This window comes from Gobio gobio, assembly GCF_949357685.1.
Source record: "Gobio gobio genome assembly, chromosome: 14".
NCBI classification, from domain to species: Eukaryota; Metazoa; Chordata; class Actinopteri; order Cypriniformes; family Gobionidae; genus Gobio; species Gobio gobio.
The window spans coordinates 47,545,729-47,569,447 of NC_137107.1; the positions used below are offsets into that span (position 1 = coordinate 47,545,729).

The 23,719-nt window shown below is 38.2% G+C and overlaps 1 protein-coding gene across 2 annotated transcripts in view; it reads left to right on the top strand.

Annotated features, from left to right (window-relative positions):
• Window positions 1-10,834: 10,834 nt before the first annotated feature.
• LOC307136821 (uncharacterized protein) overlaps window positions 10,835-23,719 on the top strand; it is a 39,953-nt gene continuing 27,068 nt past the window's right edge. Inside the window, exons 1-4 of one of the 2 annotated variants that reach the window (XM_079834123.1) lie at window positions 10,835-10,965; window positions 11,415-11,534; window positions 22,294-22,413; window positions 22,513-23,166. In XM_079834123.1, the coding sequence (XP_079690249.1) occupies window positions 11,477-11,534; window positions 22,294-22,413; window positions 22,513-23,166 (832 nt within the window). In that variant the 5' untranslated portion in view covers window positions 10,835-10,965; window positions 11,415-11,476. The remainder of the gene's footprint in view (window positions 10,966-11,414; window positions 11,535-22,293; window positions 22,414-22,512; window positions 23,167-23,719) is intronic. The other variant, XM_079834124.1, reaches the window with a different exon arrangement.

Consider the following 23,719-nt stretch of genomic DNA (forward strand, 5'->3'; position numbering starts at 1 on the left):
TTTTCCTGGAAATATCTTTATTTGGTTGTAGTTTAGATATTAATATTAGCGACCTGCCCAAGTGCAATCTTTAACGGGCGTTAACCCAAATTTTTAATTGTTCAGGTTGGGCGCCAGGAAGTTTAAATAAACTGACAAACAGTTCTTATTTTCTGATAACCACGCTTACCGCGAAAAGCCACACCGTAAACGTCACAGCATAACTCTTAATAGTTTCATTAAGGCCGTTCACATTTTACACCCACACAAATCATAAGAATAAATGGATTCTTTACACTGGATTCACCGTTGCGTTTTCACACAGACCAACAAAGTTCAACAATAGGCCTTTTGAAAGCAGCAAAAAATTTTTTAATGAAATATATGTAAATATATAATGAGAACGAAATTAAATCAAACAATATAGTCTGTGTCAGATAGAGAGAATATTAGTCGTGAGGGGCCGTTTCATTTGAAAGAGTTAGAGGAAAATGACACAAAAAAGGCAGGTCCCAGGCAGTCAGACGTAAAAAGAGGAGAATAAAAGCCTTTATTTGGTAGGGCTTAAGTCATTTTTTTTATTTAAGAGCCAACATGTTTCAACCAACAAATGGTCTTCTTCAGGGCAAATCAACACAAAGAATGAGATTGACACCAACTTATAAATTGAGCCCCACCCATAGTCCCAGAGCCGGCCCAAAGCATAAGCGTACTAAGCGACTGCTTAGGGCCCCTTTTGCCACCAGGGGGCCCCCAAGAGCACATGAAATTACTTTTTTCAGTATGTCATCATTTCATGATGATTGAAATCGCGAAATGGTCTTAAACAATTACTAAATAAACTGCAAAATTTTAAGTTTTCTAATATATGCACAGATTCATTCTGACAGCATTGCACGAGCTCGTAGTGCCATTGGCCAGACACTATTCACTTGTTAGCCAGGGTTCAAAGTCCAAGTTCGAGAAAACCAGTGCTAAAACGTGACGTTACTCGTCAGTTGCCCGGTAACCTTTTTATGAATGGATGGATTTGAGAATGTGATATGGTTTAGTGCGAATATCTTGTCTGACGTGCTGCATGTTTTGTACAGAGTACAGCATAGCTTCCAGTTTCTCAATAGGGCTTTGGCGTTGTGACGTCATTACTTGGCGTGGCGGCCATGTTGATGGCCTCCTTTACCGCTACTCGGACTACTACGCACTGTTTATAGACGTGCTCCCTCTCAGTCGTGTGTCTTAATTTTGCGTCGAAAATGGATTAACTTTCCACCGCTTTCCTGCTTGGAGGCGCAACCACGGAGACCAAGTATCCGAGGTAACAAAGAGTCTTCGGCTTTCACAAAAGGACGCTGTCAGCTGGATGCAAGAGATGTGGAGAGCACGAGAAAAAATGCCCACCTCCGAATTCACGTGGAAAGGGTGATTGGAACCGTTCGCAACAAGTGTACACTATTTGTCAGATAAAGTACCGATTCACATGGTGTTGCCAAGCAAGGACGAAGACATGACATTCCTCGATAAGATTGTGTCTGTATGTTGTGCTCTGACAAACATGAGCCCTAGCGTTGAAATAAAATAAATGTGCATTAAATACAGCCATAAGTGTCTGTTGCATCCATAACCACAATCTTCACAACAAATATACTTAAATTAAATGCATGTGTCTTATAAACAAGACGCAATAACAGTATAATGTGCAAAAGCAAGAAGTGTCACACAATCAGATGTTTTTCAGTGTTTATTTGCAAGTAGTGCAACCTGAGAACACAGAACGGTGCAGAATGCTTCAAGGTTAACGTTACATAGGCTTCATGATCTGCAGCTCCTGAACCCATCCATTTGTGAACTGCACATTTCATATGGATCCAAACCGTTAATAGTTCCGCTTTTGTCCATATACCGGTCCCTGGCTTCCCTATTTAAAGTATCCCGGTAAATTCCACATCCTTTTCGGGATTTTAACATAGTTTTTCTTTCTCCCAACTCTGCTTCTCCTCGTTCGATTTGCTGTATGTTTACATTCGCAAGGCCATCAACATGGCCGCCACGTCCCAGAATGCAACGCGGCGCCCAAGCCCTATTAATGTTTTTCTGCAAACTGCTATATCGTCACCTTGGAATTATAAGTTGTATAGCCTACATTTTGGAAGTTTTTATTGAGAAAATAAAAAGGTTCTTTCAACACAGTTGAAATAAAAATAAAAAAAATTGTATTTCTGCCAAAATAAAAGCTCTGTTTAATGTTTGAAAGTAATCAACATTTCTTTTTTTTTTAAAGAAGTCTCTTCTGCTCACCAAGGATGCATTTATTTGATCAAAAATAGGCCTACAGTAAAAACTGTAATATTGTGAAATATTATTATAATGTAAATCATCTGTTTTATATGTGATTATAGTAAAGTGTGATTTATTCCTGTGATTAAAGCTGAATTTATCATCATTACTCCAGTCTTCAGTGTCACATGATCCTTCAGAATTCATTCTGATTTGAGGATTTGATGACAGGAAAGCTATTAATGGTGTACAGAGTTGTCTTGTACTGTGCCCTGGCGCGGTTGTCCCCCCTCCCCTCAACATTACATTTTGTCATGAACGCTTGTCCTGACAGTCTGTGTTAAACTTCAGCTGCATTCCCACGGGGGTCGTCATCATCAACTCTTGATGGAGGGCGTGTCTGAAGCTGGTGCTGCCGCCATTCGCTAGGGCATTTGCACAGGTGATCTGATTGGCTGACGCAATGCAACAGAACCCACAATACAGTTCAGTAATGCCTAACATCACCCATTCAAAGTAAATGAGAAGCATTGATGCCGACGCCACAGGGTCACAGAGTCACAGCCAACGCCCACCAATGCATAGGCATCGTCACCAGATCTCCATGCTCCGCCCACTCGTTCACAATCCCCAGAGTACTGATCACCTGCAGCTACACCATCATCACAGACACAATAAAGCACCTTCTCCCTGCACTTCTTCTCGTTACACATACCTGGACTCCTTACCCTGATACTCACCTGAGCTCCCATCAACTCCTTCCTACTCCTTCCTCGTCTCCTTGTGTTGTCCTTCATCCAGTTACCTTCCTCAAGATTACCCAGCTAAGTGACTTTGATGTGCTAGTTCTCATCATTCCTGCATCCCCTGTTTGCTTGTGTTTGTGTCTCTGTTTAATAAACACCACTCAGCTCATCTGTCTCCCTGCCTCCGTCTGTGTCCTGACACTGTGTGAATGCAGTGCCATTGTTTTGTCTGGATTCATATCAGCAATGTGTGTTTTTTTTTATAAACATCTCCTACCGTTCACCCTTTCTGTTGTTTGTCCTCTTCTTAAACTCTTCCTGGGGATTCCCTGTGTAATGATGGGATTAGTGCAAAGGCAATGACAGTAATGACCATTTGAGGTGCGACATCTTCATTGACAGCCAAATAACGTAACCCGGTCTTTTATACATGTATGTCTGCAAGGAGGGACTAGCCGCAAGGGATGGCAGACTTGCAATTCATTAAATTATACTTGATTTTACCAGCATACGAATTAGTTAAGTTTGGAGTTCTAATCGAACTTTGCCTTAAAGGAATGCTCTGGGTTAAATATAACATGTTTATAAAAGTCACTTAAATGTCCTAATTAAACAAGGCTTAATCCTGGCTTGATCTAGCCCTATCTGTGAAACCGGGCCATAATGTATAGCATGAGTCGCGTGGGAACTTTCCCCAGGAACTAGGGACTTTGGGGTGGTTCTCGGTGTGTTTCGACCGCAGGAACAGAGGTCTAAATAAAGTTCCAGGTAAAAAATTCCCCCTCAAAACGTCCCTGCTTGCTAGGTAGTACTTTTTAAAAGTTCAGGAACTCTCGCTGGTGGGACATAAGAAATAATCAGCCAACTAATCGATTATCAAAATAATTTTTAGTTGCAGCCCTAGTTTGTTTCCAAACCTGGTGCATTTTCTTCCTTATTTTGGTTAGTTTAGGCATATAGCGGTATCATGATAATTCATAACGGGAAATGTGTTATATAAAAAGCAGCAGTGTCTGATTCTGTGAGGTTTTTGTGGTTAAGAACCAAAGATCTCCTCTTCATCTTAAAATGTGGTGTAATTGCTTTTCTCTCTATTGCAAGAATTCTGTACCTGTAGCCTTGATTCCCTTTCTTATTATACGAGTGTTTGCATTTGTCACGACAGCTCAGATAAAGTCACAATAATCTTGCAGATCAAACTTGTCAATACATCTAGATGGACAAGGTCAAATCTGACCAATAAGAGCACAGTTTTACTCACATGTGACTTGCATAAACACATTTTAATACGCTTGTTTGAAAGGTTGCCTTGTGAAAGCGAACCAAAACAAGAAGAAACTGCAACATTGTAAGCAATCAAGTCCTTGTTTTGGAACAAAATAAACTTCATATCTCTGGTGAACTATTCCTTTGTCTCTACTTTGACACTAGATCTCAGATGCCATGAAAGCTTTCTCCATTAGACTAGGAACTGGTGTTGCATTTTTATATTAATAATATTTGTACCATCCAATCAAGATAACAGAGCTTACAGTTTTTTAGACAATCGCTAGGACCAATTTCTCAATACTTTGGTCCCTTTTGCAAAGCTCTTCACACAGGGATCAACAGGAGTCTGTGTCTCAACTGTGGATCATTTATCATTGCTTTGGCACAAAATTATATTTAATGACGGCTTCTTTCAAATTACATGAATGCTTTTCTCTTTGACACAATAACCACCGAAATATTACAACCCCAAGTCCAGAAAAGTTAGGACATTTTGTAAAACGCAATATAATCATGAATCTGACAAAAGTACAAAGGAAAATATTGGTTATATGTATTTTAAGATGACACGGTTACTTTGTACTTCCTCAAATAAGTACTGAGTAATGTTTACTTTCTATAGAGTTACACTTAGGGTATGATTTTCGGTTAGTTACTTGTATTTATGAAAAATGCAAATCATGAAATTGTTTCTAAACGGCCATTAGAGCAAAACATTCACATCTGGATAATTGAGAGTGATTGTAAGTGTGATGATCATCTGCTAAATGAGCAACAGCGACCACAATTCACACCTTCAGTCAGTGAAGCCGCTCCCACAGCCGTTCATGAGAGTTTAAATGCTGGGAATATTCCCATCTTCCCACAGGAGAAGAAGAAGAAGCAGGAGGAATTACTCCAGGAGAAACTACAGACATACTATTGTAAAGATGGAGTTTGAGGAAGAACCCTGCAGAATAAAAGATGAAGAGACAGAGGAACAAATAGGTTGGTGTTTTCCTTCATTCTCTTTAATGAGGAACACTAAGATGAAAACTGACAATACATCTAAAAATACTAGTATTAAACTAGATTTGTGCAAAATTGAGATATTGAACAATATTTATTTTTGTTTCTCATTTATCCTTCATTTATTGTATTATGGGAATTTAATATGTTGATTTTAGACCCGGTGGAAATGAATGAAGACAAACAGCATAAGTTTCAAAAACTCCATTTCAAAAATGAAGATGGAGATGCAGTCGTTTCAAAGACTGAAGAGAATTTCACACAGAAACAAGCTGGAAAATCTGGAGTCAAAGGATCTTTCACCTGCTCTGAGTGTGGAAAGAGTTTCACAACTAAATCAAAGCTTAACAGACACACAAGAGTTCACATTGGAGAAAAAACATTCACATGCTCTGAGTGTGGAAAGAGTTTCACTCACAAAAGCTCTCTCAAAGTTCACCTACGCCGTCACTCTGGAGTGAAATCATTCAGCTGTGATCAGTGTGAGAAAACATTTGTTGTGGCATCAGACTTAAGAAGACACCTTACAGTTCATGGTGATGTGAAGCCTCATGTTTGTTCTTTTTGTGGAAAGAGTTTTGCACAACTGAACTCTTTAAAAGTACATGAGAGTATTCATACTGGTGTGAGACCTTATATGTGCTCTGAATGTGGGAAGAGCTTTATTACATTATACAAATTAAAATCACACCATAGAATTCACACTGGAGAGAAACAGTACAAGTGCTCACACTGTGGGAAGAGTTTCACTTGGTCAGCAAACCTGAAAATACATGAGAGAGTTCACACTGGAGAGAAGCCGCACCAGTGCTCTTCATGTGGGAAGAGATTCACCCAATTATCTGGTCTACAGGCTCATAAGAAAAAGCATTGCCCGGAGGCGTCTGCAAAGTGAGTTCTGATCTGTAATTGGATATTTGATATTCAGATTAAGCAAAATATGGAATTGCCTTTAATACAGAAATGTAATCTAGAATTAGTAGTGAAGTTTGATTTTTTGACAACTTTGGGAAAGGTCAAAACTTTATTTGACTATAAATAAAATAAAATAAATAAACTATATATTGAAAATTTTTTCACAAAACGTTTGATTTATTATGGTACAGTGTAGGACTGTAACGATTTGACCAAAAATAAAAACCTTGATTAATTGAACATTTGACCTCGATTACGATTAATGAACGATTATTTTGCTTTTTTTTGCCCTCATAAGGTTTTTGAGTAAGTTCACTGATAAGGTTTGTACTGTAAATATTTTCTACTATTAAAGGTGAAAAAAAATGTTCTAATGAAAAAGTGTATTGTGATTTTAAAACACTTGAAGGAAACTTTCAGCAGTTATTGTCTATGGGGCAGATTTATGTTTGTTGTACATCAGATACAGATAAATTAACACTGTAGACCTACATTACATTTATTTGAATGCATTAATGAGAGAGTGATTGTGTGTGTGAATTACTCATACTGTCTCTATTCATTATGAAGCTGTGGTTTGTAATTACTTCAAAGGTATTAAAATGTATGCCTATAATGGTTCAGTTTCTAAGCTACTTTAGTGACTTTACTTTAGTCACAGCTTCACTCAGCTTCTGAGTGTTCGTTTGTCAAAATATATCAGGCATTAGTTGAACATAATACACATCTGATGGTCTAAACTCGCTTTAATGTTCAAACTGGCAGGGCTTAAACCACATACAAATTAAAAAGCTTTGTGAGGACGCAGGTGAAAGATCTGCCTTCAGGGCGCGCGCGTTTTCAGAGACGCGGCACGGCTCGGCTCTCTGTCACAGAAAAAAGCTGAGCACTGACCGGAGAAGTTTTCCATTTTTGAATAGTTCACAATCGCTTTAAATGTTGAAACTGGCAAGCCTTTAAACGCATTTACTTGACAAACTTTATGAGCACGAATGTGAAAGCGGCTTCGGGGCTTGCGCGCGCCGTCTGTGTCTGTGTGTGTGTGTGTGTCAGCACGTAGGCTATAAGAACAGCAATTAACTTACCTGTATAAACTGTAAAACATGCAGTTACTATAGTGAGTCTGGGCATTTATAAACACAGATAACTGCTCCTGCTTCTCTCTGTGTGCCTTCAAATTGCACTTGATGTGACTGACGGGGCGGAGTCACGTGAAAACCGAAATAACCGACATGGGAAAAATACGTCGGTTAGAGGTTCTGAATGTCAGCTTCGGTTATTTTTCGATTAATCGTACAGCCCTAGTACAGTGTATCCAGAAAGTATTCACAGCGCTTCACATTTTATGTTACAGCCTTATTCCAAAATTGATTAAATTAATTATTTTCCCCTTAATTTTACAATCAATACCCCATAATGACAATGTAAAATAAGTTTTTTGAAGTCTTTGCAAATTTAAAAAAAAAAAAAAAAAAAAGACCAGATGAGTATTCTCATTGTATGAGTATTCTCTTATGCTGCGTCCCAATTCGCCTACTTATACTATGTCCTAAAAGTATGTACTCTTTTTGTGAAGAAAAAGTACATACTTTTGAGTGTGTAGCAGAAGAGTATGCAAGCTTTGGGACATACTACTTCGTCATCTTTCACGGACTCTGTTGCTTAGTTGCGTGCAGCCCGTCACCGTTTAAACTGCCCTGTCAATCATCGTCACAGTTCAAATCCTCCACATTCAATTTAATTTCCTACCGTATCGGAGAGAAATATAGTAGCACGTTGATCTGCCATACATGGGTCTTTAATGCAGAGACTCCTCTCATGTGTTTGCAAAGTTAATGGCCAAACGTATCATTACAAAAGTTCACAATGCTGCTGCAGGTGAAATAAAATGTGGATAACATTGAATAAATATCTTTTCGTCAGGTTAAATACTGATAATTGCTCACTCAAGCCCCTTTATCTAATCCTCTCTACTTAACCGTCAGACTCGCGTAACCGTCATGTTTGTAGTTTTTTAACACTTTGTATCCGCGTTTGTAGTTCTCGCAATGGGTTGTGGGCAAGAGTGTGCATCGATCTGCACTTTGAATTCTGACCGGAAATAGTAGACCATCCGGGAATCTTTGGAATACTCTTTTCAACATACTACGATTTGGGACATACTAATTATTTTTTCAAATACTATTTAGTACGGATAGTATGCGAATTGGGACGCAGCAACAGCCTTTGTCATGACACTCAACACTGAGCTCAGGTGCTCCTGTTTCCACTGATCACCCTTGAGATGTTTCTAAAACTTGATTGGAGTCCACCTGCAGTAAATTCAGTTGATTGGACATAATTTGGAAAGGCACACACCTGTCTATATAAGGTCACACAGTTAACAGTGCATGTCAGTCATATTTCCCTCAAATCGTCAGTGTACATACTGATTTCACCCTGTGCTACAAGAACTCACTCATCATGCAGCTCTTCTGTCAGAAGTCTATTCAAAATTGAGCTCGCGCGTATAAAATATGCACGTCTGGGGGAGATACCTGAGACGCTGCACTGCGCGGCGCTGAGCTTCGCGTCCGGTGTGCAACCCCCTTTAGTCAGGGAGGTGACCAAGAACCTGATGGTCACTCTGACAGAGCTCCAGCGTTTCCCTGTGGAGAGAGGAGAACCTTCCAGAAGAACAATAATCTCTTTAGCACTCCACCAATCAGGCCTGACGGCACATGACAGCCTGCCTGGCGTTTGCCAAAAGGCACCTGAAGGACTCTCAGACAATGAGGAACAAAATTCTCTGGTCTGATGAAACAAAGATTGAACTCTTTAGTCAGAATGGCAAGCGTAATGTCTGGAGGAAACCAGGCACCGCTCATCACCTGGCCAACACCATCCCTACAGTGAAGCATGTGGTGGCAGCATCATGCTGTGGGGATGTTTTTCAGCGGCAGGAACTAGAGACTAGTCAGGATTGAGGGTAAGATGAATGCAGCGATGTACAGAGACATCCTTGATGAAAACCTGACCCAGAGCACTCTGGACCTCAGACTAGGGCGAAGGTTTATCTTTCAACAGGACAACGACCCTATAACCACACAGCCAAGATAACAAAGGAGTGGCTACGGGACAACTCTGTGAATGTCCTTGAGTGGCCCAGCCAGAGCCCAGACTTGAACCCAATTGAACATCTCTGGATCTCTCTCCATCCAACCTGATGGAGCTTGAGAGGTTCTGCAAAGAAGAATTGGAGAAACTGCCCCAAAATAGGTGTGCCAAGCTTGTAGCATCATACTCAAAAAGACTTGAGGCTGTAATTGGTGCCAAAGGTGCTTCAACAAACTACTGAGCAAAGGCTGTGAATACTATGTGATTTTTTTAAAAAAAGTATGTTTTTATTTTTTTATTTTTTTACTATTTGCCAAGATCTCAAACAAACTTATTTCATGTTGTTATTATGGGGTATTGTAGAATTGAGGGAAAAAAAATATGAATTTAATCCATTTTGGAAAATGTGAAGCTCTGTGAATACTTTCCGGATGCACTGTATAATGAATAGACTTAATTTAGATTACATTATCAGCTATAAATAAATCATAATAAATCCAGAGTATTGGACTTGTCACTTTCACTTTTCACTTTAAAATGGCACCAGATGTTTTTCTATGTACATTTTAAGAGGCAATTCTTCTCGTAATATGGACTCATGACAAACTCATCACTGAGTGAAGATGAAATTGCTCAGGAAAAGTGTATGTATTCAGTCACTATGGCAGTGTTACATACATAACATGCTTGTTTTACAGCTGCTACCTAGTAGTTAAGGTTTAATATTATTTTAGTTTTTACACTGTGGTACTTTGTATTTTGACAAACAATTTTGGTTTAAAAAGTAATAAAATGCAACTGTGTCACGAGTTGTGACAGCAATCAACCATTACGTTTCTGTGGTAAACCTACAGCTCCTGCAATGAGCAGGTACATTATGATTCCATCTCCCAAACCGTGTTTTTGTCTTATCCTGAAGCACTACGGTATGCCTATAATAAGTGTTCACATTCAGACTATTTTAGACAGAGCAGGACGCAACCGCATTTACCTGCGTGACTCGTCTAGACATAAACAGAGAGAAGTAGCTCCGGCTACAATGTTCTTCCGCAAGACGGCAGATTAAGTTTTGTTTATTAAGTGCCAAAAGCTACATCGTTTACCTGATTTAATTTGTCAACTGATTTAATTCACTGTTTATCAGACTGTGATTTTATTTTTATTGAATCTAAATCGGACAACTTGCGTTGAGCTGCTCGGACTGAGTTCTGAAGTGTTTAAGGTAAAACTTCATATTCTCTTAATAACTCTTACATTTTTTCTCTGTTAGTAATACTTTTACTATAACTTTAAAATGAAGTCAAGATTTATATTATAGCCAACAACATCAGTAACAACACAACAGTTGAAGGAGTCCAGAAGGTAAATGCTCAAAAGTTAGAATCTATCCAAAATTATCTATTATGGTGAAACAACTGTGTCACCTAATATGTTATTTCTAAATCAATACTTAATTATTCTCAATTAAACATGTTTGGGGATAGAAATTGTGTTTGTATATTATCAACCAAGATAACTTTTAATATGGATTGTTTTCCGCCAGTGGAGGCGCTCGAGCAACCGAAGCAACGACACACATCGAGTCTAGAAGAAGAAGAGAAGTGAGCGAGGGAAGAACATAAACATGAGAAGTGGAACACCGCCGTTCATTCTGCTCTAAATCTGATGTTTTCACACTGTGAGTACATTAATGTATCATTTATTAGGATAAATCTAAACCCAAATGACTAAACGAGTCGGTTCATTTAGTGAATCACTCAGAAATGAACCGAATGATGTTCATTACGCTTGAGAAACGTAAACTCGTTACTGACTGTTTTTCACGTTATCATTTGTGAAGATTATGAGTTGTGTTTTCATTTTATGTAATGTTACCTGGCAAATAAATGTTCAATGCATGTAATCATATCTAACGTAAGAGCAACATAAAAATCAGCTGGAGGAGTTGAATTGTTTCTGTTGTTTGATCAAAACACTTAAAGCTGGATAATTGAGAGTGATTGTAAGTGTGATGATCATCTGCTAAATGAGCAACAGCGACAACAATTCACACCTTCAGTCAGTGAAGCCGCTCCCACAGCCGTTCATGAGAGTTTAAATGCTGGGAATATTCCCATCTTCCCACAGGAGGAGAAGAAGCAAGCAGGAGGAATTACTCCAGGAGAAACTACAGACATACTATTGTAAAGATGGAGTTTGAGGAAGAACCCTGCAGAATAAAAGATGAAGAGACAGAGGAACAAATAGGTTGGTGTTTTCCTTCATTCTCTCTAATGACTGATGAGTAGGACTTCAACAAATGATTATTTTGATGATCGATTCATCTATTGATTATTTTTTTGCCCATATTAGTTGTCTTTAAATACTATGTACTATTAAATTAATTATTTGATACAATGCTTATTGTGTGCATCCATTGTACTAATATTTTATAAATACCTGCATGTATCATACAACTACAGGTTTAGTTGATTTGTAATTACATCTATAATGACACTGATGCTGATTAGGGCTGCACAATATTGGGGGGAAAAAAACTTGCATTGTGATATTTGTTTCTCTGCAATATATAGCGATATAAAAACTTCACCAGGTGATTTAAATTGCTCAATCGTTCTATAATAATTGGGGTGATTTTGTAGGGGAGTGAATCTACATGGATAATAAACAAATTACAAGCATAAATAAATGCAATGGAAGAAAGACACAATTGAAATAAGCAGAGTTTTAAGTTTTTCAGGTAAATCTAACAATATTCAGGTACAGAAATGCAATAATCAAATGTAAAATAGCAGTTTTCACTAGCCTATTCAGTGGACTGTTTAGATAGATAGATAGATAGTTAATTGTCATTACACATGTACAAGTACTGTAACGAAATGTGTTTGGAGCAAGCCTCCGGGCCGCAGCTATTTAAAGCGCCGCCACACACTCTCCAGAAAAATGCAGATTTGCAAAGCATACATACATGCTAAAGCACAACATAACATAACACAGTACACATGGTCACGTGATGGAATTTTTTGTTTGGACTGAGTAAGGGAGATAGGAAAGGAGGAAAGGGAGGGGCAGACCGATGGACGGGGGCTGGGATGGGGTCTGTATGATGCAGGCACTGCAAAAAATGCTCTTCTTATTTAGTATTTTCTTGTTTCCAGTCCAAATATCTAAAAATTCTTAAATCAAGATGCCTTTACTAGATAAGTAAAATTACATAAGATATATATTTTTTGTTTTCTGGGGGAAAAAATCTAAATGAAGTTTTTGCTTAAAACAAGTAAAATTATCTGCCAATGGGGAGAAAAATAATCTTATTTTTGTTTGGGACAGAAGCAAGAAACAATATTTCAATCAGAAACAAGATTATTTTTCTCACTTATAATTTTACTTGTTTTAAGCAAAAACTCACTTAATTTTGATTTGATTTTCAAGAAAACAAGAGAAAATGTCTTTTTGTCATTTTACTTATCTAGTAAATGCATCTTGATTTAAGAATTTTTAGACATTTACACTAGAAACAAGACAAAATTACTAAGTAAGAAGAGCATTTTTTTGCAGTGAGTAAGAGTCTGAGCTTGTGTTGTGGGAGAATGTTAGCCATAACTTCAGATGTTTTCGAGTTCAGTTCTGTGGCTTGTCCTTGAAGGGAGATATGGCAGTGCACAGGGAACGATGGCAAGACCCAGCTGTCAAGCTGACCTCCCAATCGAGAGAGATAGGGACACGGTGGACGGTGAGGTGAGGGAAGGAGGGGGTCAATATCTTAATCCATTTAGTTGATCTTGGGTAGTTTTTCCGGATCATAATCAATCAATCCGTTCTGACTCTCAGCGTCAGTGGCGTGTGTCTGATTCATTGAGTGACTTGGACATTTCATCCAGCTTCATGGCCAGACCAGTCAAAATGCGTAACGGTCCACTAGTCTGACCCCCGATGATGGTGCCCACTCTTCCCTGCGTTTCCACAGTCCGGGCTGAGGTGTTACGGTACAGTTCCTCGATCTGTGCATAGATGCAAACCCCTTCACCTTTTTCAGATCAAAATAGGTCACCTACGAGATGTGCGTAGATCCGATGAGAGAGTATTTTGGGGGGGTCCGTTCAGGCTGATCTTTTTTTTTTTTCTTTTTTCGTTTTGCGAAGTGACATTACAAGGTAATAAAAGTAAATTAATAAAAATAAATGCGTCAAAGAAAAACGGGCAAGGTTGAGACATGCAGCAAAACAAAGGAAGCGGGCCCTTGAAATTCTGGGGGCTAAACGTTAGGGGTGTAACGGATCGCAGTTGATCCGTGATTCGTACGTATCACGACCAACGGTTCGGCACGCATGTGACCCGCGGATTTATTGCAGATTTTTTTTAAACTTGCGGATTAATCTGAATTGTTTAGCGATCAACGAGTAAAATACACTTTTTCTGCCGATATTATTGCTTTTTAAGTGATCTCATTTCTTTAAACTCGATGCTGAGTTTCAGAGAAACACATGTGTTCACGTGAGCTGGGCATGTTAATCGGTCAACAGTGGCTAGCGGAGGAGTAGAAGAACTTAAAAAGCCTCCCGCGTCATTCAAATAGCATATATGGGAGCATTTTGGCTTCCTCGCAAAATATAATGATGACGGAAGAAGGGTGCTGGACAAAACTGTAAGAGTATGGGCACTGTGGCACGAGAAAGACGCATGAAAGTGGCAACACATCGAGCATGGCTACGCATCTGAAGCGACACACACCTGCTGACGCCCATTTCACACATACTCCTTTTGCAGTGCGTATGCGGTACGTATTTTTTCCGTCCCCATGTTAACGGATTACAGCTTTCACACTGCACGCGGTTTCGGTCCATCAGTCACTCCAGGATCGGTGTGTAGCCTATACAGCTGTGCTGCGATCATTTCCGCAGTCTATTTTTTGATGTGCTGGCGCTGAATTAAAGTGACAGCGCATTAATTGTCCGCATTAAAACAAGCATGTATTGATGTGAAAATCTAGTAATTCCACCACAGATGCATATGATGTAAAGTCTACTCTGTTTCAAAGTCAACACATGGCTTTTTGCCTGGTTTTTGTTTAGCAATAATCATAATTATTATTATTAGCCATATTGATATATAAACAAAATGTTATATACACACACTTTTCATTTGTAAAAAAAAATAAAATAATAATAATCGCATTTTAAATCGCAATCGCAATTAACCAGAATAATCGCAATTAGATATTTTCCCCAAATAGTGCAGCCCTAGTTTACATGTGCTGACTTTCAATCGGAATCATTTTGTGACATGTGCACACAGTTTGTCTGCCGCATCAGATTCGTAACGTTGCCAGTTATAGTAACTGTGACGTTTGTGGATCAATAGTTCTGATAATAGTGTTGGTAGTAATTTTTATATTTATTTATTTTTCTGTGGGTGGACATGCAGTAGTTTAACCTTATTTATGTCCTAAACAATGGCTATTTCAACAGCTGTGAATGATGAATGCGGACTCAAAATGAATTCAATTCATTTATTTGGAAAAAACTAAATTAACAATAAAATGCACCCAAATTATTAATAAAAACAGGATGTATACGGTGAAACATGAATGAAAACATTCAAGACGTGCTCAGCATCATTACTAATACTAAACACATAGATATTTCAGATGATTAAGGAAAGATACCATAATCACAGAGGTATATAAATATTAACAAAAGTAATTAAAGTAGACTGTGGGCAGGGGTGGACTGGGGCAAAAAAGTGGTCTGCAACACACCTCACCATAAACCCACCAGCTCATTATACAAAGGGCAATTTTAAACACCGAAGATATTTATACAAAAATATGATTTATATTAATTGTTTTATTGAAATGCTTATCATACTGAATGACTAGCAATGTCTGGCATATTTCTTCAGGTTGTAATTTGTCTTTCCTGGTGCACATGGCAAATAGTATTATAGTAAAAAAAAAAATGAATTTCTCTTTTCCATACACTGTAGTTTAATATCAATAAGTTCAATACCTACCATCAAATCAGACCATATACAATGCTATACTTAGGATGTAGTGCAGAATGTGGACTGTTTTAGGGTGCCTTTCTAGTGGTTATAGTGTCTAGACATCTATAATTTTATGGAATAGAGTTCAAAGAGTGGAAAAGAGTTTAAAAATTATATGAAAAATACAGCATATTAAAATTATTTCTGAAGGATCATGTAACACAAGCTGAAGTAATGATGTAGAAAAGTCAGCTTTTACAGAAATAAATTACATTTTACAATACATTCTCATAGAAAACAACTAGGCCTATTGGAAATTGTATTAATATTTCTTAATATTTGTGGTTTTACTGTATTTTTGATCAAATAAATTCAGCCGCCGCCTTTCAAAAACATTTTAAAAAGTCTTAATTATTTCAAACTTTTGATTACCAGTGTGTTAAATAATGCATATGAACTAACTAGCAAATTATATATTTATTTTCATATATGACACCTCATAGTAGAGCCCTGCGCGGGACTGTTTTCTTCATCCCGCTCCCGCCCGCACCCGCCGAATTTCTGACCATTACCGCCCGCTCCCGCAACGTATGTGTTACACTCCCGCCCGCTCCCGCAAAACTCTGAGAATTTATTCCCGCACAATAATAGAGATGCAATGATTTTGTGTCTTCTCGCAGGAAAAAAAACACGTATTTGTATTGATATTATTAAAGAGATTCATGGGGTTGTTTGTTTCGTTTCCGTGGCCTGCATGTAAAAAAAAAAAAAGACAAATACATTCAAATATAATTTCGTTTTTATCAAAAACTTTGCACATAAAAATAGACTGCTTTGCAAAACAGAAAACAGGAAAACAGATTGAGAAACAAAAAACAGATCCCAATTCGTCGGTCAGTTCCGACGTACGTCGAACGTGTCCGACTGAAAGGAAACCTGAGAAAACATGCTTCACAGGGCTCCAGAGTACGACTAAATGGTCGCATTTTGCGACTAAAATTTGAGAGTGTGCGACCAGTAAATTTGCCTGCTGTCATACTGGAGAAATTAAGAAAATACACTTACTAATTATAATCGATAGAATTCAAATTCTATCTTTGCCAGCCGTTTCTATATGAGATAATATTAAACCATTTGTCCGTAATGCATTTTTGCTATTCGCAATCCAGAAGAGAGAAAGCGAGCTCTCTCACGTGGAGCTGCAGCGAACACAACACCACAGTCAGCTTAATGAGGGACGATGGCCAAGAGAACTACACAACAGTTTAGTCTGCTTATTTTAGGGATGTGCTGTGATAGGCTATTAATCTAATTTTATTTTCGATTTTGGCTTCCAAGAATTATAAAAAGATGGTATGAGGTAAAACTATTCCTATAGCCGTGTTCCGTCGAGCGCGACATCCTTCCCTTCACAGCTGCGCTGTCATTTCTCCCTAAACCTAAACTAAACGTCAGATTCAGGGATTGTTGTAAACTGCATTCTCTACTGTTGCTAAACTGCGGGATGTGTTTGATAATAAAGAGCTATTAAATGCACAATAATCGGCGCAAGAGACGCTGTTTCCAACTTCAAGGCGGCTTATGTGTGTGTGCTGCGAAATGGACCGATTTGCACTTAATATTTTAGGCTTCGTGTGCGCGTCTAAACCATCAAATAAACAACAAATAGCCGGTGTCAAAATGACCGGATTGGAGAGTAGTTATTTTAACAGTTTATATTTTAAATGGGCGTAAACAGTTTGGAGAAATAGGAGAATATGATATTATTAGTTCTACATTCGATCGGTTTACGCGAGATTTACGTTGGGTCCCGCGGGACTCAATCCCAATGCAGCCCTCTACTTCATAGGCTACTTAAATATGAAAGTTGCCAGTTTTTGATTGGATATCGCAAACATTTTGACATTGACAAGCGCTTTTACACCACTGAGACACTGAGCAGGCTATAGATTAGAGTTTTGCATGGAGTTTTGCCTCAAGTGGGCTGCACGGGCCATTCGTCTGGGCTGACGGAAGGATATAGGCTACGTAGTTTTACTATAATTTATTCTTCATATATATTTACGTAGCAACGGGCCGGCCCACATTGTCCAGCGGCCCACCGGGAAAACGCCTGGTACGCCAGATGGCCAGTCCGCCTTTGACTGTGGGTAATGTTACTTAACCAATTTGAAGCAGTTGTTGAACTTCTTTTATATATATATATATATATATATATATATATATATATATATATATATATATATATATATATATATATATATATATATATATATATATACTTAAAGGGTTGGTTCACCCAAAAAATGAAAATGATGTCATTTATTCCTCACCCTCATGCCGTTCCACACCCGTAAGACCTCCGTTCATCTTCGGAACACATATTAAGATATTTTTGTTGAAATCTGAAGGCTCAGTGAGGCCTCCAAAGGGAGCAAAGCAATTTACACTCTCAAGATCCATTAATGATCTAAAAACATATTTAAATCAGTCCATGTGAGTAAAGTGGTTCAATATTAATATTATAAAGTGACGATAAAATTTTTGGTGCGCCAAAAAACAAACAAAATAACGACTCGTATAGTGATAACCGATTTCAAAACACTGATTCATGAAGATTCAAACCGTTATGAATCAGTGAGTCGAATCATGATTCGGATCGCGTGTCAAACTGCTGAAATCACGTGACTTTGGCGCTCCAACCCACTGAATCGACTTGCTGGTTCGATACGCTCTGAAGCTTCATGCAGCAGTGTTTTGAAATCGGTTATCATTATACAAGTCGTTATTCTGCATCAAATGTCTGTTTTGTTGGCAATCAGTGCATAAGTGCATATAATGTAAACAACATGAACGTATAGTGAATCAAAAGTTATCCAAGGATAATGCCATGATGTATTTTGTGTGTGTGTGTGTGTGTGTGTGTGTGTGTGCGCCACTTTGGGGTGGTATTCGCTGTGTTTCGACTGCAGGAACCGGGGTCTAAATGAAGTTCCGGGTAAAAAATTCCCCCCTCAAAATGGCGCTGCTTGCTAGGCAGAACTTTTTCACTTTTGGGACTTGTTTTGGGACTCGCTGAACATGCTTATTGGTTCATGCAGCATCAGTAAGTGTTAGAGCCCGACCGATAAAGATTTTTAAGGCCGATACCGATACAAATATTTGGTAATTTAAAAATCCGATATTCCGATATATCAGCCGATATATATTAAAAATAAATAAATAAATAAAATAACAAAAACGTGTAAAAAAACACTTAAACAGATTTCCCTTACATTAGTTATTTGTAGTTATTCATGATAACTTGGCCTCTCTAAAATAATATGAAAATGCAGTTTAAAAATAAACTTGTTTGTTTTGTTGTCACAACAGAACAGAGGAACATAAAAATATATTAAAGTTCTGATAAATAAGATGTATAAAAATACAAACTTAAGATATGATACTTAAAGTCGTTTGGACGAAAACACAATAACACACACAAAAAAAAAATCAAAGTTACCAGCATTAATAGATGTGGTAAGCTTTATAAATATAACTTTGAGCAAGACTGGAAAAAAAAAATTCAGCTAAGTTCTAGAAGTTCTGATAAATAACAACAACAACAGCAAAATATAAACTATATACAGTATAAATATGAGCTACCTTATAATTACAATGTCAACTTGCTAATCCCTTTACATGCACTCTTTTAATTCTATCCATCAAGCTTCAACAAACCAATTTCAATCATCATTTGCTGCCTGCCTTCTAAAATCTACTACTGATGTTGATGCAGTAAATCCATTATTTGACTTGTTAATGCTGCGTCTGAAGTCAGCAACGCACTTTCGTTCACTCCTCACGTGCTTAACTTACGATTTACAATGCAGGGACTGGAACTACAAATATACTAGTTATAAATACAGTAATCATTACTTTGTTCAGGCAGAATAAGTTTGTTGTGATTTCCAAGGCGGATTAATGTTGGCGGTCTCCCACTGATAGCCATGGCATTACCTAGCTTTGTGGTTAGCGTCTATGATAAGTCATAATTTAGAAATATGTATACTTTTTCAAAATAATGGGCAGGGGAGAGATGATAATGCTGTCAAACTGTCAGACTATTAAAAAAATACATCTTATTCAGTAGGGGTGGGGAAAAAAATCGATATTGCAATATATTGTTGTGCTCTCTGTCGCAATAAATAATCGATACACTAACGCCCAATATCGATATTTTATTACAACACAAAATGATTAATTTACCCGTTGTCAGTGTCACTGTCACTACCCAATATCTACCATTCTGTTTGCGGGGGGCGCTGGTCGAGTAAATAGGGGTAAAGTGGCGCAAACAGCGGCAGGTGAAGAACACAAGTTAACTAACAACAACAGAGAATTGCAGAAAAAAAGAGAAGCGAGAAGAATGGCGGAAAACAATAAAAAACTAATCAAAGACCCACCCGCTAGTTTCCACTCTAAAGTGTGGAGACACTTCGGGTTTTACGAGACCGTCGACGGAAAGGCACTGGATAAAGACTATGCAATCTGCAAGAACTGCTTTGCAAAGATCCATCAGAGAGAATCTTTTCTACCACCGGTGACATAATCTCTGCTCAGAGGTGTGCTCTTACATCTGAGCATGCTGATCAGTTAGTGTTCCTCAAGAAGAAAATGCCTTGATGTGTCCACTGTTTACAGCAACTTACTACTGACGTTTCAGTATTATGGTTTACACATGTTAATGTTCATGTTGTTTTGTAATGTTCATGCACTTTTATCTGTCTAGATGTACAGTGTTTACATTTAAGACCAGGAGGCAGTGAGTTATTATGCAAATGCATATTTCTTTGCACAATGTTGGAAATGTTGGCATTAATAAATGCATAAAATTTCCTTATTTCTTTATTCCTTCTTTTTCTTTTCAGTCACATATATCGTGATATATCGTTGATGAAATTTCTTCCAATATATTGAATATCGTAGATATCGCGAATCGTGATATCATATCGTGGACCACATATCGCCACAGAATTGAATCGTGAGGTACCTGTATCGACTGTAACAACCTAACGTAATTACCAGCTCTCTTGGCTTAACGTTACATGTAACAGCAAAACTGGACTTGGCAGTTACAAATTTTAGCAGTTACAAATTTTGTCATGTTATTTGAGTTAAGAGAACTGATGGGAACTGATGAATGTATGTCTCGTTGCCAACTTACATGCACTTCACGGATGATCACTGTTGTGTTGTGAATGCAGCGCTCAGCTGGTGTTGCCATCCCGGCACGTTGTAGAGTCCCCTCCGGTGGACAAACTATGATACGCCAAAACGCAATGTGTTTGAGCGGTGTTTCGTCCGGGTTTTTTTTTATTTTATTTTTTTTATATATATATTCATTTATCGGCCATCATAAATGCCGATACCGATAGTTTGGAAAAAAGCCTAATATCGGCCGGTAATATCGGCCCGCCGATAAGTAAGTGTTGTTTGCTATTCGATTCAACAGTGGAGTTAAAAAAACGAAACAATGGACTGACGACGAGGTTCAGGCTTTATTAAGCTTATATGTAGAGGACAAAATCCAGTGGGCTCTGGAAAGTTGCACAGTCCTACGTCACCAGACTAATTTAGACCACGGTGGAAACGCAGACAGCAGCAGGTTTGGTGGAAAAAAACTCCTGGGACAAATTGTTTCGGGTCATTTCAGTGGAAATGACAGCATTGTGTTTTGCCAATGAATTGTAAAAAAAGAGATTTAGGCTTTTTATCCAATTAATCGAAGAAATAATCGGCCAACTTATCGATGATCAAAATAATCGTTAGTTGCAGCCCTAGTTTGTTTCCAAAACATTACAACCCAATGAACCAAGCGGTATTGTAATTCATAATAGGAAATGTTATATAAAAAGCATGAGTGTCTGATTCTGTGAGTTTTTGTGGTTAAGAACCAAAGATCTCCTCTTCATCTTAAAATGTGTAATTGCTTTTCTCTGTGTTTTGCAAGAATTCTGTACCTGTAGCCTTGATTCATGTTCTTATTATACGAGTGTTTGCGTTTGTCACGACAGCTGCAGATAAAGTCACAATAATCTCGCAGATCAAACTTGTCATACATCTAAATGGACGAGGTCAACTCTGACCAATAAGAGTTTTTGGGTAAAGAGTTTTACTCACATGTGATTTGCATAAACACATTTTAATACAATTGTTTGAAAGGTTGCCTTGTGAAAGCGAACCAAAACAAGAAGAACATTGTTAGCAATTAAGTCCTTGTTTTGGAACAAAACAAACTTCATATCTCTGGTGAACTATTCCTTTGTCTCTACTTTGACACTAGATCTCAGATGCCATGAAAGCTTTCTCCATTAGATTAGGAACTGGTGTTGCATTTTTATATTAATAATACTTGTACCATCCAACCAAGATAACCGAGCTTACAGTTTTTTAGACAACCGCTAGGACCAATTTCTCAATACTTTGGTCATTTTTTCAAAGCTCTTCACACAGGGATCAACAGGAGTCTATGTGGCTTAACTGTGGATCATTTATCATTGCTTTGGCACAAAAATATGTTTAATGACGGCTTCTTTCAAATTACATGAATGCTTTTCTCTGACACAATAACTACCAAAATATTACAACCCCAAGTCCAGAAAAGTTAGGACATTTTGTAAAACGCAAAAAAATCATGAATCTGACAAAAGTACAATAACATTTTTTGATTACACTTATTTTAAGGTGACAGTTACTTTGTACTTCCTCAAATAAGTACTGAGTAATGTTTACTTTCTATAGAGTTACACTTAGGGTTTGGTTTTGGGTTAGATACTAGTATTTATGAAAAATGCATGAAATCATTAAATTGTTTCTAAACAACTATTTGAGCACCTGGATAATTGAGAGTGATTGTAAGTGTGATGATCATCTGCTAAATGAACAACAGCGACCACAATTCACACCTTCAGTCAGTGAAGCCGCTCCCACAGCCGTTCATGAGAGTTTAAATGTTGGGAATATTCCCATCTTCCCACAGGAGAAGAAGAAGCAAGTAGAAGTAATTACTCCAGGAGAAACTACAGACATACTATTGTAAAGATGGAGATTGAGGAAGAACCCTGCAGAATAAAAGATGAAGAGACAGAGGAACAAATAGGTTGGTGTTTTCCTTCATTCTCTTTAATGAGGAACATTAAGATGAAAACGTTGATAATTTGGGACTCCCTGGATTTCTTTTCATTTACATTCTTTTTAGATGTGATTGAAGACAAAATGCATCAGTTTCAAAAGAAGATCGAAAATGAAGATGCAAACACAGTCATTTCACAGACTGAAAATAATTTCACCCAAAAGCAAGCTGGAAAATCTGCGGTCAAAAGATCTTTCACCTGCTCTCAGTGTGGAAAGAGTTTCAGAAGTAAAGGACACCTTAAGACACACATGAGGATTCACACTGGAGAGAAACCGTTCACATGCTCTCAGTGTGGAAAGAGTTTCAATCAGAAAAACCATCTCAAAGTTCATCTGCACCATCACTCTGGAGTGAGATCATTCAGCTGTGATCAGTGTGAGAAAACATTTTTTGCAGAAACAAACTTAAGAAGACACCTTAAAGTTCATACTGGTGTGAAGCCTCACGTTTGTTCTGTTTGTGGAAAGAGGTTTTCACTACTGCAGCATTTAAAACTGCATGAGAGTGTTCATACTGGTGTGAGACCTTATATGTGCTTTGACTGTGAGAAGACCTTCACTTCATCCAGTGCCTTAAAAACACACCAGAGAGTTCACACTGGAGAGAAACCGTACAAGTGCTCTTCATGTGGGAAGAGATTCACCCAATTATATAATCGACGGACTCATGAGAAAAGGCATAGCAGAATGAAAGATGAGGAGACAGAGGAACGAACAGGTTGGTGTTTTCCTTCATTCTCTTTTACCCCTTTTCCACCAAGGCAGTTTGGGTGCTGGTTCGGAGCCAGAGCCTAGTTTAAAATCGGTTCTTTGCCTTTCCACACCCAAAGCACCAGCTCAGAACCAGGAAAAGTGGTTCTTAAGTAGCACCAAAACATTGCTGGTCTAGAAGTAAGAACTGCTTGTGTCAGGGGCTGGGGGCGGGGTCAACAAGACTAACACAAACTTGAGATTTGCCCATTTGGAAATAGCAGCTAATCGAGCAAATAGCTGCTCGATTGTAATCACAGTCTATACAAATTATGGCGAGCTGCATGAATGCGCTGGATTCACTGTGTTTTGATGCCGACGTAGGATCGTGAAGCCATGTGCATCAATAGTAACGCAACGTCCGCCATTGTTGATGGAAGGCTTGTTCGAGATGCATCGGTGCTGTGCAGACCGATCGCTGTATGACAACAAGTACAGCGAGAGCATACGACTCCTTATGCTTTTGAATCGCACTTGCAGTGTTTTGATATCATACACTGATCGTCTGCTCGTCAGTCGAA